At 40.6% G+C, this 21,405-nt stretch overlaps 1 protein-coding gene across 2 annotated transcripts; it reads left to right on the forward strand.

The window, feature by feature from the left end:
• The first annotated feature begins 3,011 nt into the window (after window positions 1-3,011).
• rnf103 (ring finger protein 103) lies at window positions 3,012-20,693 on the forward strand. 2 transcript variants are annotated; one of them, XM_075480821.1, is made up of 7 exons: window positions 3,012-3,727; window positions 6,769-6,917; window positions 10,064-10,179; window positions 12,772-13,194; window positions 13,324-13,456; window positions 15,393-15,479; window positions 17,672-20,693. In XM_075480821.1, exons 1-7 carry the CDS (start codon window positions 3,502-3,504, stop codon window positions 18,575-18,577), a joined length of 2,040 nt encoding a protein of 679 aa, XP_075336936.1. In that variant the 5' UTR covers window positions 3,012-3,501; the 3' UTR covers window positions 18,578-20,693. The 2 variants fall into 2 exon arrangements, with proteins under 2 accessions (XP_075336936.1, XP_075336937.1); XM_075480822.1 differs by lacking the exons at window positions 13,324-13,456; window positions 15,393-15,479; window positions 17,672-20,693 and having other exon boundaries at window positions 13,025-13,187.
• The last annotated feature ends 712 nt before the right edge of the window (window positions 20,694-21,405 follow it).

Genomic DNA, 21,405 nt, shown 5'->3' on the forward strand with positions numbered 1-21,405 from the left:
CAGTCCAGATGTTGAATTAGCTACAGCTGAATTATTACATAAATTCAGTTTCAATTCATTTTATTTATATAGTACCAAGTTACAACAAATGTCATTTCATCTCAAGGCTTTTCAATGATACAGTCCAATTAGAGTCCAATTCATCTGTCCATCCATTTTCATATTTGAGGTCCTTGAAGCCTATCCCAGGGGACACCCTGGACAGGTTGCCATTCGATGGACTGGGCCACACAGAGACAAACGAGAAACTCAGTCCCAGGGACAGTTTAGAATCACCAGTGAACCTCACATGCATGTTTTTGGGTACCCACGCATACACTGGGAGAACATGCAAACTCCAAACAGAAAGGCCTCAGCCTGAAATCAAACCTGGAACCCTCTCGCTGTGAGGCCACGCTGCTAACAACCCCACCACCGTGCAGCCCCAATCATAATCCAAGTAATTCAATTAAAAATTGCTCCAATTCATACATACAAAGCCAGCAAAGGAAACCAACAGATTGCACCAAAACTTCTCTTTGATCCAATCCCCCGTCCTGAGCATTCATGTGGCGACTGTGGAGAGAAACGACTCCCTTTTAACCTGACAGAGGTGGAGTGAGACGACTGACGGATAATCTCCTCCATGCTCTGAGGCACCAGAAGGGGCCAGGACCAGGACCAGAACTGGGTCCTGTGCTGCCGCCGGGAGAGAAGAGCTCCTGCCTCACCACCAAAGGACTCAGCAAAGGATTCAGCCACAGCAGCCAAAGCAGCACCTCCAGCATCACGAACACAGGATTCAGCAGCTCCTCCATCGCCTTCACCACAGGCCTGGGACCCACCTGCTGCATCTACACCCTCCAGAGATGTTTCACCATCGTTCTCTTCTCCACCGTTACCCAGGAGATTTCCTGATCACCTTGAAAGCTTGGTGAAATCAGGGATTAAAATGGTTCCTCTCAAGCCAAACATGGCAAGATCAAGAATTCTATCCTCAAAGAAGCATCAAGCCCCTCTCCCTCCCCAGCCTACTCCACCGACCAAAGCCCCCCCAGCTCATTCTTAAGTAATAGTTTTATTTCCTCTCACAATCTTGATTTTATGTTTTTAACTGAGACAAAAACACAGCTAATGCAGTCCTGATTGAGTCTAGTCCACCTCACTTCAATTTTGTGTCTGAAACATGAGAAAAGCAGAGGGGTGGGGGTGTTTGTGCCATGTTCAGGGACAATATACCCACCCACAAGCTGTCATTTGTTTTGTTTTTTTCATTCAATTCAATTCAGATTTATTTATATAGCGCCAAATTACAACAAATATCACCTCAGGGCACTTAAATAGTATAGTCCAATTCAAGCCAATTGGAGTTGAGTTCATTGTAATCATAATTAATTTCAAAATAATCCAATTCATTCATATAGAGCCAATTAAAAAACAATTTCCTAGCTAAGGAAACCAACAGATTGAGAGCCTACAGGCTGTTGATTTTGACTCTATCAATGGTACACTGAAAATGAACTGGTTAAAATCTTTCCTTAACGATACAAGCTTCTGGTATCATTCCCAGAGATCTTCAAAGAACTTCGTGGCATTGAGCTTTTGTTAAAATGTGATTTTAATATTCTGAAACTTCCTGTTAAATTATTCCTGTTTCACCAGCAAGTCCTTTAATATTGGAAACTCCTCTACAATCATAACTTCACCCCACACAACAAGCCCATATGGAACAATAGATACATCACAAGCAGAAACAAGTCGCTGTATATCAAGGACTGGATGGATGAAGGTATTTGGTCTCTAATTCATTTAGTTGATGATGAAGGGTGTGATATAACGTGAAAATTTTTGCCTCAAATATAATCTGATCATCAATCGTAACTCCTTTGCATCCATAATAAAAGCCATCCCTAAACCTACTTTACATTTAATTCAAGGGATTGTTTCCAACTCCACTCCTAATTTTCCACTTCTTCTAGTTGGAAATTGTTATTTTAAGGCTATTAAGATTCTTAATAAAACAATTAGAAAGATGTTTGATGACATCACGCACCCTTTATTGTAATTTCGTAACTCCATTAAACAAATTTTCTCCAAAGAAGACATATATCCGTTGCATTCTAAATATCTAAAATTCCCCATTAATCCCAAAGTAAAAGAAATTCATTTTAAAATCCTAAATGGTGTATATCCATCCGGAGAGCTACTGAGACGGAGGTTTGGTTTTGAATCGTATGGATGTGTGTTTTGTGGAGAGGTTGAAACTTCTGATCACTTGTTTTTTCATTGCATGTTCTCCATTGATGTACATGACTGGCTGCACACGGGGATCCGTCTCAAACTCTTCTCCCTAAAAGACATTACTTATGGTGTTATTATTGTTAATAGTGAATGGGACTTTCTGGTAAATAACATTATTATTTGGAAAATATTTCATACACAAATGTAAATATATGAATGTAAAACCCAGATTTTTTTGTATTTCATAAAGATTTTCTTTCCTTTACCAAAGCCCTTAATATTATTAAAAGTAAAAATGCTATGAATCTTCTTAGTTTGTTTTAAAATTATGATTTGCGACAAAAGCCCTAGCTAACTTTATTTAGTCTTTATTTATTTTGTGAAGATTTTATTTTCATGTTTTCTGTTCTGCTTTCTTCATATGCACCTGCTCCTTTAAAATGTATATAAGATGATGTAAGCCATGTACTGTGTACATGATTTAATAAAAAATAAAATGTCTTTGGGGCCATTGACCTCAACAACTCCAAAAGTGAGAATGTAACAACAGCTTATAGGCCTAAAACAGCAAAGCTGAATAGTGCTTTATTAAATAGGTTTGCCCTTGTTAGTTACGTAGTCTCTTTAAAACTTTCAAATTAGTTTGTTATGAACGCCAGATAGAGTTGCAATGTAGGTCAAATGTGACCCCTATCGCATTCCATAAAGGCGCTCTCGAAGGCACCTCTTTAACTGCAGCAGCTTCAAATCTCGTGAGATGTTCGTTGGCTACGTTGACATGACGTCAGAGTTGTTCCGGCTCATAAAGGAACAAGTCTGTCAGAAACCTTATTTGCTATATTTGTGTAGGTATAGATGGATTATACCCAGATCTAGTTAATCGACCTGGTCTGTCATCTGATGCTGTGGACGAGCGGGTGCACTACAGCATCCGACGCACGTGAGGCTGACAGCCAGTGAGAAATAGCTGCGCATGCAGCAGACATCGTAGGCGTTTTTGTTTTGGTTGATACATTCTAGGCCTACCTGCAAAGCTTAGATAGTTAGCTGTCGGATTAGCGAGGTTTATGTGTGTCATACAGCACCGGTGAAAGAGGTGAACAGGGTCGGAATGTCTTCTTAGCGACACTAGACCGAACAATGACGGTGTGACGCGCATATTTAATGACAGAGGTATCGTATATGTTCGAAAGTCTATGTCGGAAGCCCATGTAGCCTGTTCGGCCGTCACAAACAACCTCTGAATGAGACATTTTCTCCGCGCTATCGCCCACCAATAAAATGTGGCTGAAACTATTCTTTTTGTTCATGTATTTCATAGTTTTGTTTGTGCTAGCCAGGATTTTTGAGGCTGTAATTTGGTACGAGACTGGTATGTTCGCTACGCAGCTTGTGGATCCGGTTGCCCTGAGTTACAAAAAGTTAAAGACCATATTGGAGTGCAGAGGACTGGGATACTCCGGACTGGCGGAGAAGAAGGATGTCAGCAAGCTGGTGGAGCAGTCAGGTAAGAGTCGGCACTCTGATACATGGCTTGCTTCATGAATAATGAATTCAATTCTCATATGAGAGGAAGTGAAACTGGTCAATGTTTAGCCTGTGAGCAGATTCATTAATGGCGTTTAAAGATTCAGTGTTCCATATTACCTCGCAGAGTTGGTCTGTATTCTAGGCTACCGATGAGCCAGGGGCACCGTGCTAAAAGCCACAGCAGCTGCTGTCACCTTGACCCAGCAGGGTGATGGGATCACTGGTTCACTTGCAACTAATTTACAGCCAGTGCTCTTCTTCATCAGTCGAATAGATGCAGGGAGTGCTGGCTTGGATTAGATTAGGACCGTTTCAAGTGTTTCACCAAAAAAATTAAAATCGAGTTAAACTAAAAATTAATGTTCTTTTTGGTGGAAGAAAACTCTTTATTGAGAAATTTGATATCTTGGAACTGTAACATAATTTGTCCAGGGCCCCTAGAACATTTTTATTTATTTTTTTTTGTCATAAGTATTGAAAAAGTTTGGGAGTTTAAAAAAGCTACACAGAAGTACCTGTCTTTTTGTTTATGGCCTCCATAGTTTTAGGATAGGCACCCAAAAATAGATTATTTTATTCAGTTCAATAATACATTGTACAAGGGAAAATTATAGTACTGTAGTATCTTATTAAAGATCTGCTTTTGCTATAGATGGATAAGTTGTTGTTGATTAAACCACTGTCAGAAGTCATGTTTGATATCTTTTGCTCAAATGGTGTTGAAAATATCAGTCTTATAATTATCATTTTGAGGAAGTCAAAAATGATAATCTTGGAAGTTCTGAGGTCACATGAAGAAAATTTAGAAGAATTTTTTTTGCAGATTTTTTTGTTTTTGGGGGGGAGGGGAGGAATCAGTCTGTCGCCAGCAAATAAATACTTCTCAATTTATAAAAGTTACTATCCTACAAAAATTTGAAATGAGAATATATATATATATATATATATATATATATATATATGTCAACCGGTGCCAACCTGGATGGGTTAAAACTAAGCGGAGGACACATTTCGTGTGTATGCATGACAATAGATCTGACCTTAATCTTAAGATATGATGGAGCTCGGTCATTAAGAGCTTTATATGTGAGGAGAAGAATTTTAAATTCTATTCTGAATCTAACAGGAACCCAATGAAGAGAAGCTAAAACTGGAGAAATATGATCTCTGCTGTTAGTTCTCATCAGAACTCTGGCTGCAGTTTTTTGGATCAGCTGAAGGCTTTTCAGAGAATATGTGGGACAGCCCAATAATAAAGAATTACAGTAGTCTAATCTTAAATTGGCAAATGCATGGACTAGTTTTTCTGCATCACTCATTTAATTTTTGATATGAGATGATGACAAATTAGATTTTCACTGTACTAAACTGAAGCATATTTGACTAATCAACAAACTGTAACTTGTACCTCTGAACTACAGAATTAGTTAAATTTAACATATACCTTTGTATACTGAAATGCACATGATAATTGTAAGCATCCTACATTCTCCATGCAGGCTAACACACATGTTGCACATGTTGCACTGCTGCTCAGTTCAAATTTTAGGAGCGCAGCTTAAATCTACTTCAAAACAGCACTTAAATAGTATTTTCCATCCCAACTGCCTTTCATAAGAGGTTCTCAAGTAGTAAATTGACAATGAAAATCATTGAATTTAAACACTTCTTCGTTGAAGAAAGTTTGATTTTATTAATGTACAACATGATTTCTGCTAGATGCAGTTCAGCTGAAAAAAATAAAATATGAATGCATTGTGTTGGTAAAAATGTTCATTTTAGTTAAATGTTTGATGCATCAGTATCTCTGATGACGAACTGCCCGGGATGCATCCTCTTCTGATACCCAAATAGACAAACTTAAAGTGTCTCTGGGAATACATGATTTCTCATGTTTAAGCTTGTGGTTGATTCAACATTTTTGCAGATATTGAGCTGCACAGAGAATGTTGCATTAAATATTTTGTTATTTTATTTGGATATCTTTACGTTGTAAACTACATGAAGATGGTGACAGGGTAAGGTCTACGGCTCTCCCAACACAATGTTCCTCATTTGTTTTCATTGGAATCTGGGGGCTGCAGTGTCATAAGAGGGTCTCAGTGATATTCTGTATTGAAAAATGATTGACCCAACTAGTACCTTCAGTTCTTAGAGCACATCTCCAGCTGAAAAGCTCTGGCCGTGAAGTACACGTGGAAACGGCAACTGTGAAAAGTCTTAATCAAAATGTCGGCACTTTCGTGTGAACAAAGTACCATTAACCCCCTTTTCACTCAATGTAACCATGATATTTGTGCTAGTATGCTTACGTACGTCTCATGCCAACACAACACAGACATTTGAAACGGTTTCTGTCATTGTTTGAGGTTCAGACTTGTGTCCTCCTAGTGTTGGAACAGCCTCGACTTTCAGCTTCAGTCTCTCTGCAAAGCCAGTGGTTCCTGTTTATAAAGCTGTGAATGTAGTGAATAAATCCAAACCTTTTCCTTAATGTGTTGCTGGCAGGAAAAACAAACTGCATCCTCTCTGATCTAACATTGCTGGATCTTTGGGGAAGCTGAAAAGGATCAACAAACTGGACAAACTGTTATCCATCATGTATAACCCCACCCATCCTCTCCACCAGCTGCTGGTTGGACAGCGGAGCTCCTATATCTTTTATACTGTACACTGTTGCAACACAATAATTTCCCAAATTGGGATGAATAAAGTATTTATCTAACTTGCCCTCACAACCAAAACTATCTCTGAAGCAAAGTATCGTGCTCTGAGAAGTTAGTTTGAGGAGATAGAAGGTGATCCTTCTGCATAAAAAGACTCAACATACGTATACCTTTTTTTTTTTTTTTTTTTTTTTTTTTTAATTCCTTTTTTTTTAGTTTTTTATCTTTGGGTGATGTTTAAGGTGATAATTCATCATTTTAACACTGCAGATAAGATGGAAAACATGCTATGGAACCTCTGCAATGTCAACTGAGTTTTCAGCCCTTTTCTTAAAATATCTATTTCTTACAGGGGAGTTGACGCAGGGGGAGCTGTACTCGGCCATCACAAAAGAGAAGGAGCAGACGGAGGCTGGAGATTCCAGTAGCACTCTCTTCAGTGGGGAGATGCACTTCTACGAACTGGTGGAGGACACTAAAGATGGGATCTGGTTGGTTCAGGTAAAACCACTCAATAACATTATTTGAAAACCTGTAGTGTGACACTGGGATTTGTCTCTAGCTAATATAAGGCATACATGCACAAGCACTGTGGGATAACACAGTTCAGTAACATTTAGATACTGGCCACATACGATTGTTGGATTTGGTTATTTGTGCCGTTGGTTAAAGAAATGGTTTAAACAACGTTTCTAAATATGTTTATGTAATGACATCTGTCCAGCCTCCAGAAGTGGTATTCAGATTTGGTTCATTGAGCATCTTTCATTCAATCAAAGTTTGATTTGCCTCTGGCTAGATTTGGAAGCTACTAGGTGGTTCAGAATTCTACATATCTGGACGAACTCAGAGGCTAAAGTGCTGAATAAATAAAAAGCTGAGCCCACACAAAGATGTGGCACATGCACAGGTCTTATCTGAGCATGTGCATTTCACATTGGGTAGTGACATGGTTAGGTTTGGGCTGAGCTGTATGGGACTCAGCTTAAGGCCTCAGTATGCTTCTCCGTCGCTATCCGTCCTTTCGAAGTTCTCCATCGGGCTGTCGGATATGCAAGGCAATTCACCTCCCGATAAGTAGGCGTCGCTACGTTAGACGACACAATCTCGCGACCTCTATGGTGAAAGTGGTTGATTGATTGTTCACCTTCCAGCTCCATTCCACTCCTCACAGTGAACGATGGCGACCGACAGAGAAAGACTGTTGTTGGAGTTGGAGCTGGTTAAACTCTTTCAAAAATGGCGGTGTTGTTGTTCTGAGAGGAAGGAGCTAAACCGGAAAAGTGATTCGGGAAATGATGTTGTTAGCCGACCAATCACAACCCTTGCGGTCTCCGTCGCCTTGACGGATAGATAGGAATGTTGGCCGACGCACGCAAGCGATGGAGAGCGTCTCTGGGAGGGTCTCCGTTGACGGAGAGGGCTCTCTGTAGGCGACCATAAATCAGCCTTTAGGCTCAATCCCACATCATTCACTCGCTATCCAAGTGTTTTTCAGCCCTGTTCCTGAGCTCCCACTGCCCTGTCTGTTTTAGAGGTTTTAAAACGTCAGCGCACCTCCTTTGTATAAATGAGTCATTAACAGGCTTACACAGAACTTGATGAAAACTGTTTGGAAGATCCTACCATCTTCATTGGGTGTGTTGCAGCAGGGAAACATCTCAACACTCAGGACGGTGGGCCCTGAGGACCAGGATTGTGAAACTTCTGTTCTGCAATGCTGGTTGTTTGCAATGCACTGGAACTCCTGGAAAAGCCAAATGCAACTCTTCTTCAACTTTACTTTGGCCTTCAACACAGGCATTCCTAACACACTGATGTTGATTATGGGAAATGTACACATAAGTGTGTTTGTGTGTGTGTGTATGACGAATAAGGATAATTAGAGCACGACATCTTGGTAGTTTTCATGTTTATCCCAGTTTACCGCAGATAATGTGGAGTGCTTTATGAATTTAACATGTACTGTAGTATAACAAAAAAATGGGATTTGAGGTGTTCTGTGTTTAAATGAGTTGGTCAAATCCAATTTATTTGTAGCACATTTCATGTACAAAACAATTCAAAGTGCTTTATATAAAATAAAAGCATTGCAGCAGAGAGTGTAAGAAGCATTAAAAATACATAAAAGAATATAAAGAGGAATAAATAAAATAATTAAAATGAATTTAAAAATGAGCAAAAGTCTAGATAAGTTCAAAGATATCGTGCAGATTTCATGCATAGACACACAGAAAAGAAATGTTTTTAACCTGGATTTAAAAATGTCTCCATTTGGTGAAAGTTTAATCTCCACTGGCAGTTTGTTCCACTTGTTTGCAGCATAACAGCTAAATGCTGCTTCTCCATGTTTAGTCTGGACTCTGGACTGGACCAGCTGACCTGAGTCCTTGGATCTAAGAGCTCTGCTAAACTCTCATCAGTTTATCACCCATGATACATCACATTCCCATACACCGCTGTCCAACAAGTCCAAATTAAGAGGGACTTTCATGCCGTGGCTGGACTGCCAAACATAATCGGAGCAATAGACTGCACACATATACGCATCAAAGCACCCGTGCTGTTGTGGAGCGCACTGAGCTGAAGGCCAGGTGGGTGCGTCTCGATACAGCGAGGGGTGGGGGGGGGCAAACTGCTCTGTAGCCCAGAGAAGGCATGCCAGATTTGCACAATATTGCCATGAACGAGGGTCTCCTACTACCTGAACCAGCCCAGGCAGACCAGAAGGTGTGGTGCCAGAAGACCCCCCTCATGGACCACCCCATCAAAGAGCCATCATGTTGAGGCAACAGCTGATTGCACGGCTTTAGTTGCAGTCATCGAGCGCCTGGCCATGGCGAGACGTTTTTTTTTTTTTTAAGCCATTTTCATATCAAACCATTTCTTCTTTATTTCGGTGACATTACGAACTACAGGTGACACAGAATTAACAGCACTCGAAATAACTTCCCATTTCTTGGCTTTAGCAGGTCCCGTAATTCCACTGCTGACTCTGCTAAAAATGACAGATTTTCCTTTCTGGATCTCTGAAAGCAGAACTTCAGTCTCAGAGCCCGTAAAGTTGTTCTTTTTGTGCCTTGTTGCCGTTTTCATGACTCAACACTTCCTGGCACAGGAGAGAGGAAGCACAGCTCCTAATATGGTATCATTTTGGGCGTGGAGTATGCAAATCTACTATCCTCGTGCACGTGCACGTAAATACGCACGGGTGGCATTCATCATTTACGCAGGTCGTTTACACACTTTTTCCCAAAGTTAAGAGCGTTTGTTGAATCTGACGTGGCGTGTTCGTACGAGACCTTCGTACGAAAAAAGTGAGAGAAATTTAGGAAAAAAATACGAAAATGTTCTTACATGAGGCCCAATGTTCTGTCCAATTCTCTTTGCAAACAGGAGGGGCTAATACCGTTTACAAATATACACTGAAAATAATAAAATAATATCCAAGACTTGTGGAAAGAAGAAGAATGATTTAGAAGCAGTAAGCAGCAGGAGGAAGCAGAGACACGTCTGCACTCTTCAGAAACAGGAAGTCAGAAGCAGGAGTTGTGTATTTATAAAAAATTAAAAAAGTTTATGGTTCTTTTATATGTGGCCCTCCACAGATTGTTTTTTATTTCCAGTGTGTCCCTGTGTGTCTGCAGGTCATAGCCCAGGACCGAGAGGCTCTACTCAGTCAGTCCAACTGGGGGAAGATGGTCCAGAAAGTGTCTCAGTTTGGCATCAGAACTGGAACCTTCAACTGCTCCAATGACCATAGGTGGGAAACTATTACTCCACCAAAAAAACCATCATTGAAACCAATCAGCAGTTACTTTGTTGACCTTCACTGTAAAAGAAAGGCTCAGTCATCTGACCAAGTGAACAAATTGTATTCACAACAAAAATATAAAAAAGTATCCATACAGTTTCGATTTATTTATTTTTTTTAATTCTCAGCCTACTTAAAAGATAAATGTTTTGATAAAACAAATTGGTACACTGATGTTATCCACAAGACCTAAAAAACTAATTTGGAGCCAGAAGCCAAACAGAAACGCTGTCATTTTGCATTTACTTCTGCTTTTCATGATGAAGTCTTCCCAGAAATTTGATTGGATTTATATATTTGACCTTCATAAACTGGTCCCAGCCTCTTAATGTAATTTACTCCAAATTTGGTCAGAAATTGCTTTTATCCTTGATGATATTTCATATTGAAAACAGTGAGATTGTTCCCCCAAACAGTGTGAAGTCAGTTTTTTTTTACTACGAGAGGGAATTCTTGTGACAGGAATAATCATACTGGGATGCTCATGAAGCTTGCAGTTATGGGTATTAACTTCTCGGGTTTTTGTCTCAGGATGGAATTTTATAAATGGGCTCTTTAGCGCCCCCTGGCACACACATGTCATCTACAGGAAATTTGGTCCACCTGTGTAACGTGCAAGTTCTTTGCATGATGCTGACTTACTGTTACACAATTTCTGAACTGTAAGAATTGAAACAAATGCTTACTAGTCAAATTAAGTAGTTGTCCCCATTTCATTAAATCCCAATGTGATATAGGTGCTATATTCCGTATAAACACAGTGTCAGAGTTTGGTTGGTACAGTTCCAGTATCCTTTCAGGGAAAGTGACCAGCTTAATTGTTGCACCTGCTCTACCTGGTGACCAAAAAAAACAGGTTGTCTTGTGGACATTTTAGCCTTGGAAAGATTTCTTTAAAAAAGGCTGGAAAAACAACAACAACTAAAGGCTTGCTTTTCTGTGTGTCAGAATAATCCCACATATCATTGTTTTATATTTAATGTGGAAAGAGGTGACAGATGAATGTTTTTTAAAAGAGGTACAACCTTAGTATCGCATTCATTTATTATTGACTTTACCATTTACTGAATTGAATAAAGTCGTCATCTTCCTTCCATCACAGGTCCATGTTCAGTAATGTGTTCCATCATTAGTACCATTTGTATCCAAGAGTATGTAAGCTGTTAATACAAAAAATCTTAGATTAATGGGGAGGCTGTAGTTCATCAGGATCATCTGCCAATTGGAAGGCCAACGGATTGATCCCTGGCCTTCCCTGTTTACATGTTGAGGTGTCCTCGGGCCAGAGGCTGAGATGTGGCTGGTGCTCTTTAGCATGTTCATAGATCCCAACTCACTGAGTGAGGGAGAAGTCATGACCCCTGTAGTATTAAGGCCAGGAGAGCTTTTTTCATCTTATACAATTTTCAGGACATAAGAGTTTTAAGGGATCAGGTATTGCTGAAGCCAGGCAGTTGTGAATGCATTCTGAATCTTAGAAAATAATCATCTAATTATTGTGTGAATATTTATAAAAAAAGTCAAACTTTACATAACTTCATGTTAAAAAGAGCTTAACATGTAGCCCAGATTTGTACAGTTTAACTGTTTGTTAAAAGAAACAAAAAATTTCTGAATTAGGAGTGAGAAGAGGAGCCAATACAGTTTTATTTTCCTGAGAGAACAGTAAGTCCCCCGCCTATATGGAGCTAAATCAGTTTCAGTATTCACAAATGCACAGGGCGATTTACAAATGCACAGGGCGATTTACAAATGCACAGGGCGATTTACAAATGCACAGGGCGATTTACAAATGCACAGGACGATTTACAAATGCACAGGGCGATTTACAAATGCACAGGGAATACATGTGTGAATCTTGTCCTGTGCATTTGTGAATATTGAATCTGATTTAGCTCCATACTCCTGTTACTAAAACAGCTCCACATAAATAAACTGAATTTAATTAAATCAATCAAGTCTCGGCACTGCATCTCCTTTAAAGAAATTGTTTGTCAAGAAAAATTAAGTGCACACACGCCTGTAGTAATATCCTCATTTGTTTTTATGATATATTGATGTATATTAGAATGCTAAAAGTATCAAATAGATCTGTATTAAAAATACAACTGCAACCACTCATCATAAATGACTGTCTTCAAAGTGACTCTGTCAAAGAAGTATGTGATGTCCCAGGTTAGATGCAGGTGGACAATTTTCAGATTAATTCCACATTGTAAACAGTTTGTAGATTTACTAGAGTTTATGCTCTGAAAGTATAAAATAATACTAGAGTAGTGACTTTTACTTGTAATTCACTCATACCCAAGCATAACTGATGTACTTATTTTTTTAAAAGCTGCACGATGCAATCATGATCAACATGAGCTCAGTTTGTGCGCAGGATCAGTTTGTCGGGCTGTAAGCAGGGCAGGTTTTGGTGGTCTTGAATGAAAGAACTTTAAGCTGTGCGCATGCTCTGTTTTCCTGTCCCAGCAGAGTGATCCTGCAGAAAAAGATTTGTTTGATACTGACTCCTTGGTTCTCTGTTCCATCCACCAGGTCATGTATCAAGCGTGGCTGGCGGCGTTCCACTCTCATCATGTCAGCTCCTCAGACTTCAGCCTCAAAGGGCAAAGTCATGCTTAAAGAATACAACGGCCGTTACATTGAAACTGAACACATCTTTCGCTGGATGACCTCCCATGTGGCTCATCGAATCAAAACCCTGCATCAGTCTGAGCAGCTAATGGAGGAGTGGCGCCCTGACCCAGCTCACCCAATAAAGATGTTTCTCTTTGCCCGTCTGTCCCAGCCCCCCGCCTTCTTCTCTTCCCTATCCGTCAAGTTCACCGGCAGGATTGAGTTCATTTTTGTAGATGTACGTCACTGGGACAACCAGAGCAGCCTGTCGGAGATCGGCGTGACACACAGCCCCGCTTATATCCTCAAAATGCCTGAGGGTATTTATCGCTATGGCAACAGGTGATGAATAAACATGAGGGTCATTTTCTGCTAAACGTGCATTAAAAAAAATCTTTGTTTCTTGATTCTCTCTGTTTTTTTTTTTACCTCCTCTCGTCGTCTTCTCTTCACTCGCCATCGTCTCTGCAGTACCGGCGAGTTCTTGTCCCTCGCTGCCATGGATACGTTCCTGCGTTCGGTCCAGCCAGAGGTCAATGATCTGTTTGTTCTCAGCCTGGTTCTTATCAACTTGCTGGCCTGGATGGACCTCTTCATTACACAGGTCACCTCCTCTATTTTCATCAGATAAAGTACACGAGGGCATTTAACACTTGAGATGGAGATAGTTGTACTTCTCACTGTCTTTCCTTTTATTTATATATATATAAATAAAAGGAAAGACACAGTGAGAAGCTTTGAAAGCTTTGACAAATGTACTGGACTAAGAACTAAATGTAATGGAATAATAGTGTGTGTATATGTGTGTGTGTGTATATATATATATATACAAACACTATTATTCCATTACATTTATTTCTTAGTCCAGTACATTTGTCAAAGCAAGCTATATCTAAACCTTTTACAGTTGACTCCTTGATGTTTGGCTCAATGGTCTTCTGTTTTACAGCTAAGAGTTATATTGGAACTATGAGCTCATAAAATGTGTTTTTTGTTTTTTAAATCATCTGTCTGTATGTAAAGTAGTTCACTCTCCTATGAAGTGCTTAACACTGCTCCTTGATCATTGTACAGTATAATGTACACACGCACCGGCCACTTCATTAATTCCACTTTTTGAGGACCATGTTGGATTCCTCTTTCCCTCAGAGCTGTCGTTATTCTTTGAGCCATAGATTCAGTGAGTTGCAGCAAAGGTTCCCCAGAAATGTTTGGTCTAAATTTGCATCTTTCTTGGACCTGCTCTCGTGTTCAAATAACCAATCTGAGATGTGGTAGCCTATCAGCTTTGTGGCATGGCCTGTGATCCTGCTGAGTGAAACCATTAGAATTGTGCTGGTTGTAAGAGTTGACCTGGTAACTAACCGGTAGACTGCAACATTTAAATGATGTTTAGAGCCCTCCAGCATGCCCTGCACTATTACACCATTAACACCAGCCTGAATTGTTGATATAAGATGGCATGGATCCATACTTTCACAATGTCCATACCTAGATCATCTGACTGTCACAGCAGTAATCAGGATGTTTTGGATCAATCAGATATAGAGTGAGGAGGTGCAGAGAACATGGAAAACCAAGGAGCATATGTGCTGGGATCATACAGGTTGTCAGATGATGCTCACGTGGCAAAGTAAGGGCAACTGAGGATGTTTAAGAATACCGCCAGGAGAGAACGGTAGAGAAAACCCAACCAAGAAACTGACTCGAATCAAATAAAACCATCCCAATAGAAACTAAACAGAATCTTCAAGAAATTAAGCAGATGCTAACTACTAAGGCAAACCAAGGACAGCCCAACAAACCCTGCAGATCTAGTCAAAACCAGATGTGAACACTTAAACTGAAACATCAACAGACCATGACACTTCCATCCTCCAGTTTAGGTCAGCCGGGGGTCCAAGGCAGCTTTTGTGTCCTGTTGGCTGATAGGAGGGGCTTGCATGTGTTTGACATGGTATTCTGCATAGCTCGGTGTTATTGAATGGTTGTTTGAGGAGCTGCTACCTCTCTGTGAACTCAATCTAGTCTTGCTATTCTTCTCTGACTGCTGTTATCTTTCTATTTTATTAAGAGAGAATAGCTGCTCATTGAGTGCTTTTTCTGACCTCTCGGATACTTCCGGAGATGGCTATACATGAAAAATATTCAAGGTCGGCTGCCTGGCAGTCTGCCATGCCACGTCCAAAGTAACAGGGATCACCTTTCTCCCCCATTGGGAATGCTTTCTTGACCATGTCTGCATGCTAAAATGCATTGAACTACAGTTGGATGATAAACAGCAGCTGATTGGTTGTGACTAAAGTGGCCAGTAAGTGTGCATATCTTGATAACTTCAACGGGCCCTTCTGCATCTTGAATATTTTTATTTTAAGCTGTCTTCATTCATTTATTCATTTATTCTTCATTCATTGTCTTCATTTATATCCTGTTAAACTTCTCAATCAGCCTCCTTACGCACATTGAAAATAGACCAAGTTGTTTTCTCCCTTTTTTATTATTGTAAGTTCATGTGTATCATTTATTCTTTTCATACACAGGGAGCGACAGTGAAACGATTTGTGGTTCTGATCCGAACTCTTGGAACCTACAACTCTATACTGCTGGTGTCCTGGCTTCCTGTTCTGGTAGGACTTCATTTGTATTGCATGACTTGTTCAGACTTCAGAAATGGTAAATGACAGATATTTTCCAAAATGTCTTCCTTCAGTTATATAAAATACAGTTCCTCTGGAAAGTAGCAACAGAAAGTCTTTCATTTTTCAGTTTAAATTTTCAGTTTGCACGCACTCACACACACTTACACACACTTACCGGATCTATGTGAGCTGCTGTGCTGCTCCATGTCACCCACTGAGCAGACTGCTCGCATCAGCTGTAGCATGTATGTAGTCAAACTGTACAACATCAAAACATTATTGTTAGCTTATGTTGAACTTTATTTTCTGCTTCGTCCAAGATTAAAGCACCTCCTCATAAACGCTACACAAATATCAACAGACAGACATTCACACCACGTTTAATTAGTCAGTGCACCCATTCTCCTTCCTGAAAACATGTTTCTCTCCATTTAAGACGTGTAAGATGGTACTATTGGCAAATGTTGTGAATTTCCAATTAAGTAGTCAAGTAGTTTTCTTTCCACTAATTTCATAGTATCAGCTGTAAGTGCTATTAGTGGGCAATTAGTTTATTTTTTGATAAAAGAAGCCTTCCAGAAAAAGCATGCATATCTTAAGGTAAAGTTCCCTCTATAGATCATATTCCAGCTGGAAATGTGTGCACATGGATTAGCTTTTTATCCCACCCTCCTCACGGCCACATTTAACCACAAATGATGAATGTGAAGCACCTCACAGATGTTGATGTATAATCCTTCCCGTTGGTGTTTGGTGGCTCCTGTCGATGAATCTCAATGACAACAGAGAGAACAAAATCCGAGAGAATTGGCTTAAGTGACGGCCATTAAGTTCCTTACAGAGCAGGAAGTCTCATTCTTTCCTTCATGTATTGACAAGGCTGAGAGTTTCCACCCAGCTGCACACGTTTCCCTTTAAGTTTCTTAACTTCTGCAGCAATGTGGACGGATGCATCTTTCAGGCCTCATTGTGTGTGTGTAAGCAAGGGTGATCAGGAATGCAAACAGCTAGTGTTTTAGCAAATTTAACTTATTTACTCATCAGATACCAATACATTTTAATAATTGCAATATGAAAACACTCCACGTGAAACAGGAACATTTCTTGACTAATGGTAAATAGATGCGACATAAACAGACAACATGAAACACGACTGAGGGATATGACCGTGTGCTGAAATTAACTATTTTCTAGGTGTGTTGTGTAATGAACTGGAAAGTATTTAAGCATGAATGAAAGGTGGAGTGGATGCGATTCCACAGTAAAGATTAACTCTGAGTTACGTGGCATCATTGAGAACAAGTCGAAACACATTTACCTCGGACACGTTCGGGTCAAAATAATTACTAGGATTCGGTAAGCTGACACTTTTAAGTGCTTTAATTTTCGTTAAGAAGAACATGGAGATAAAAAAAATTATGCCCAGAGGGCAGTCCTGAGACGGCTTCCTACAACAGGAGCACGGGAGTTGTTTCCTGCTCGTTTTGCTTGAGTCTCCTGTTGCGGCTGCAGGTATTCCCCTCGTCTCAGGACTGATTTCAACTGGACCCACAGCTGTTGTGGGTCTCACACCAATTTATCACATTCCATATATGGTCAGGAAACTTAGAAATGTGGTTATGCACTCATGAAGTTGATAACATGCTGGTTACAGAATACAAAGTCCATACATGTGATATAATATCAGAATTTTCTCAATAAAATAGAAGATCAAATGAAACTATTATCATATACTGAGTTGAGCAGGCGCTCCATGTACAGTGGCTACAGTCCTCGCTGCAGCTGGTCCCACATTGGACGGCCCTTTGCTGCATGTCGTTCCCCCTCTCTCTGCCCCCTGCTTCCTGTCTCTCTCCACTGCCCTATCCAATAAAGGCATAAAAAGCCCAAATAAAGACTTTTTAAAAAAAAAAAAGTGATGTGCTGTAAAATTCCCCATATGAAGCAGTTGCCTGAAAGGATTATTCTTTTTTTTTTTTTTTTTTTTTTTTTATAAATGCGTTACTGTTCTGGTAGCAGTTGGCTTCCTGTGATTCCTCTGATTCTCCAAACTGAGAGCGCGCTTCCTGCTGTCTGCTGCATGCAAGACGCCAGCTGCTCAGAAGAACCATGCAACGTTTTGACTGGATAGCTGAATTACAATGATTGATTACTACTAACTTATTGCTCCCTCCCTGCAGGCTCTTCTTCAGCTGCCCTATCTGGATGCTCTGTATGGTTACAGTCTGAAGCTGCTGCGGTATGCTGACACCACCACACTGGCAAGTTTGGTAAGGGCTGACTGGACCTTCTACTCATCCCATCCAGCTCTCTTCCTCTCCACCTACCTTGCCCATGGCCTCCTGGTGGACTATTTTGAGAAGAAACGCCGCTGTGGCACCAGGAGCCAGGAGGACAGCACCACCAACCTGGAGTGGCTGGCCAGTCTGTGGGACTGGTACACTTCCTATCTGCTCCACCCAATCGCATCACTACAGCAGTTCCCATCTGATCACTCGGACTGGGAGGATGATCCCAACTTTTTCTTTGAGCGTTTGGCGTTCCCTGACCTCTGGCTCCGTCCTTTAGTAGACTTGGACTACATGAAAGAACTGCCCACCTGGAGGCTCAGGCCAGTGGATCAGCAGGAAGAGGACAAAGATGGTTCCCTTTCAGACCCGGAGAACAGCGAGGTGTCAGAGTCCCCTCCTGCAGGCCCGAGCAGACGTCCACACAGCAGCAGTCAGGAGGGCAGCGCCTCATCCCGAAGCTCTTCCAGAAGTGAGAGCTCACCACCAGCTCACAGGTCTGTGGGGGGGGGTGACCTCGCCCCCCACAGTGTCTGTAATCATCATCAGCAGTGTGATTGGTCGGTGTGGCCCTGTGAGATGCTCCTGTGCTCTGAATGTGTGGTGTGTCTGGAGAACTTTGTGAGTGAGGAGCTGCTGATGGGTCTGCCCTGTGGCCATGCCTTCCACCAGCAGTGCATTGTGGTGTGGTTGGCAGCGGGCAGACACTGTTGCCCCGTGTGTCGTTGGCCCAGCTACAAGAAGAAGAAGCAGAGGGCTGCACACAGCAGCTCTGTGGAAAAGACACTGGTTGACTGATTCACTGCTGTAAAACTCGCATGGCAATGTGATGGCAATTTACTTAATGGAAGTTGGGACGGGGAAGTAATTAAGATGGAACCGGCTCGACTCCATTCCTGATGACGGCAAAGTCCTGACCATCATGCCACCTGAAACTGGCTGAGCCCGGTTCCAATGTTTTTTTTTAATTAGAGGGTCAACTCTGTATCCAACCACCAGACCAAAAACGGTCTCGCTGTATGGATTGAAATCATGATTAGAATTGTTTGAAAAATTGTAGTGAAATTATACAGGTGGCATACTGACCAACATTACAAAAAAAAAAGAAGAATGGGTCAGAATGAAAGAAATGTATCTGTCGGGGCTGCCAGGGGTACGTGCAGAAAGTCTTCATACTTGTTAGTCTTGTGGTTCTTCAGTTTTGATGTGAGCCCACAAACCCGGCTAGTTTCTGCCAGAACCTTCATTTGACATCACTTTAGCTTCAAGTCGGCACCAAACAAGATTCCTGCCTCTGCTGTCAGTTCCATGTTTGCTACGCCCCATCGACGACACCCCCCCCCCCCCCCCAGCTGGGCTTTCTTACTCAGAAACACAGCACACAGGCTGGTAGTCGTAGTCGGCAGAAGTTTTCCAAGATAACCTTGTTGAAAACAACTAGTTTGATGTGCACATGGGATTAAATCTCACACTAGATAGTTTGTGCACTGGTCTAGCACTTTGAAAAAAAATTCCTTTCATCAAAGGCTGCACACAAAAAGAACAGGTTTCTGGTGGGAGTTATCAATGACACTATGGGGCTTCTAGAAGGCCGTCAGCCCTTAATCACTGGCATCGATGTGCAATGACACACGTCACAACGGGAAGGTTCATCTAGTTGTATAAGTGTGTGTCAGTGAGCCCAGACTCACCAAAATACTCAATGATGTATCACAAAAGACGGGCTCCATGTTATAGGACTTCAAAAGGGCCCACACACAAGGCAACTTCTGTATTTATTCTAAAACATTAAAGAGATAAGTAACCACACCTGAAGTCAGTAGCCCTGCTGTACATATGTTGTAGTGCTACAAGATTCACAGATATAAACCCAACAACCGTAGACTTGTGATCACCCACCTAATATTGACCTAGTCCTCCTCATGCCTTCAGAAAAAAAAAAAACTCTGACCATGCAGGATGTGGACAGAACACCTGAAGATGCCCCGCAGGGTCTGGTTCCAGGATGGAAGCAGATTCTGTGGCTCCTGTATTAGGCGGGTGGTTTATATACGGCTGTGGTCAACATTGCTTTATTCATATAACAAATAAAAACTAAATGCAGTTAAAATTTCAATAATTGGTATTTTTATGTTAAGTAGTTGATGAGTGTTAAAGGTGTTGATGACAAGAAACAGAACAACAACCGACCCTGTAGTTCCCCCTCAACTTCCGAAGAACATTTGAGCCCCTTTTAGCTTATTTCTTATTAAAGTTCTACACGCATCAACTCTGTCTTCTACAGCAACAGCTGACACAGAGGGAATTTTGTTATACAAGATGCTGTGCCCATGATCCAGTAGATGCACCTTAAACAGCACAGCAGTGTTTTCACTAAACTCACCTTAAAACACACCGCATACACCTATAAATATCACACACTGCAGAACATGAACACAATACATGTCATATGGTTGTTACTGCCAAAATCTTGCCTTTGATAATACAAGATCTGTGTAAATTAAAATAAAGCTGCAAACGGCTATATTTGACCTTTTCACCTCCAAGATCTCAACATGTGACTGAGGAACTCTTTCTAGTGTAGACATGTGTACCTGTCCTCAATCTTTGTAGTTTTTACTGTTTTCATTGTGATCGTCTACGTGGGATTTCTGTTTCTGGAAATTGGCTGTGCTGATACTCCCAGCTTCTCCACTGTTTGTCTGTGCTCACTCTGACGCAGTTGCTTTTCTTTTTTTTTTTTCCCCCCCAAGTCATCCAAATTGTAGGTTTATTCAATAGCCAATTAAAAATTTTAAAGTGGCAAAGATTAAATAATGTAATTTATACCCAAGTCTGAGGTAAATTACAGACTTTGAAAAAAAGATATTCAAAAGTACAAGCACCTTAAAGATAAATAAAATGATGAATACCAGTAATGTGAGTGTTGTAGTTTTTCTTCCATCCCATGGTTTCAGCATTAGAATATACTGTAGCTTCTTACTGCTGTGGAAGTACTTTGAAAAGAGACGAGACTGTATTTAAGCTCTCACATTTTTAAATTTTTTTAAAAAACAAAAGGGTACATAGCCATAATTCATGGACAACTTGGCTGCTAACAACAAGCTAGCTCACATGTAGCTATTGTATATTGGAGAAAATAATGGAGCCGATCTGGCAGCACAGACGGCTCTTGGTTAAATTAAATATAAATATGAGATGTTGATATTCTTAAATTATTTAAGAAATACTTTGTTTAACCCAAAGGCAAATAATATAGAATTAAAATATATTATATAAAATGATACATTATTTATAATGTATCATTTTATATAATGTAAACATACATTAATCGGGGTATGTCACAATCTGTCATCTCAAGGCAACAGGAAAAAAAACAAATCAAATAAGATCCGATTAGAATCAAATCCCTTACAATTCAGCCTAGCTATTATAGCTGTATTCAAGTCATTTCAATCCAGAAAAATAAAGCCGAGCTAAGGAAACCGGATTTGCAAGGTTTGCGTCAGATAATGGGGAACTGGGACACACTGGGAGAGCGGACATATGCAAAGGATGTGGGACCAATGAATACTTCTACATCTACGACATCTCAACTGACAAAGAACCAACATCTGACCCAGTGA

This window comes from Odontesthes bonariensis, chromosome 13 (genome assembly GCF_027942865.1).
Source record: "Odontesthes bonariensis isolate fOdoBon6 chromosome 13, fOdoBon6.hap1, whole genome shotgun sequence".
In the NCBI taxonomy this organism is placed as follows: Eukaryota; Metazoa; Chordata; class Actinopteri; order Atheriniformes; family Atherinopsidae; genus Odontesthes; species Odontesthes bonariensis.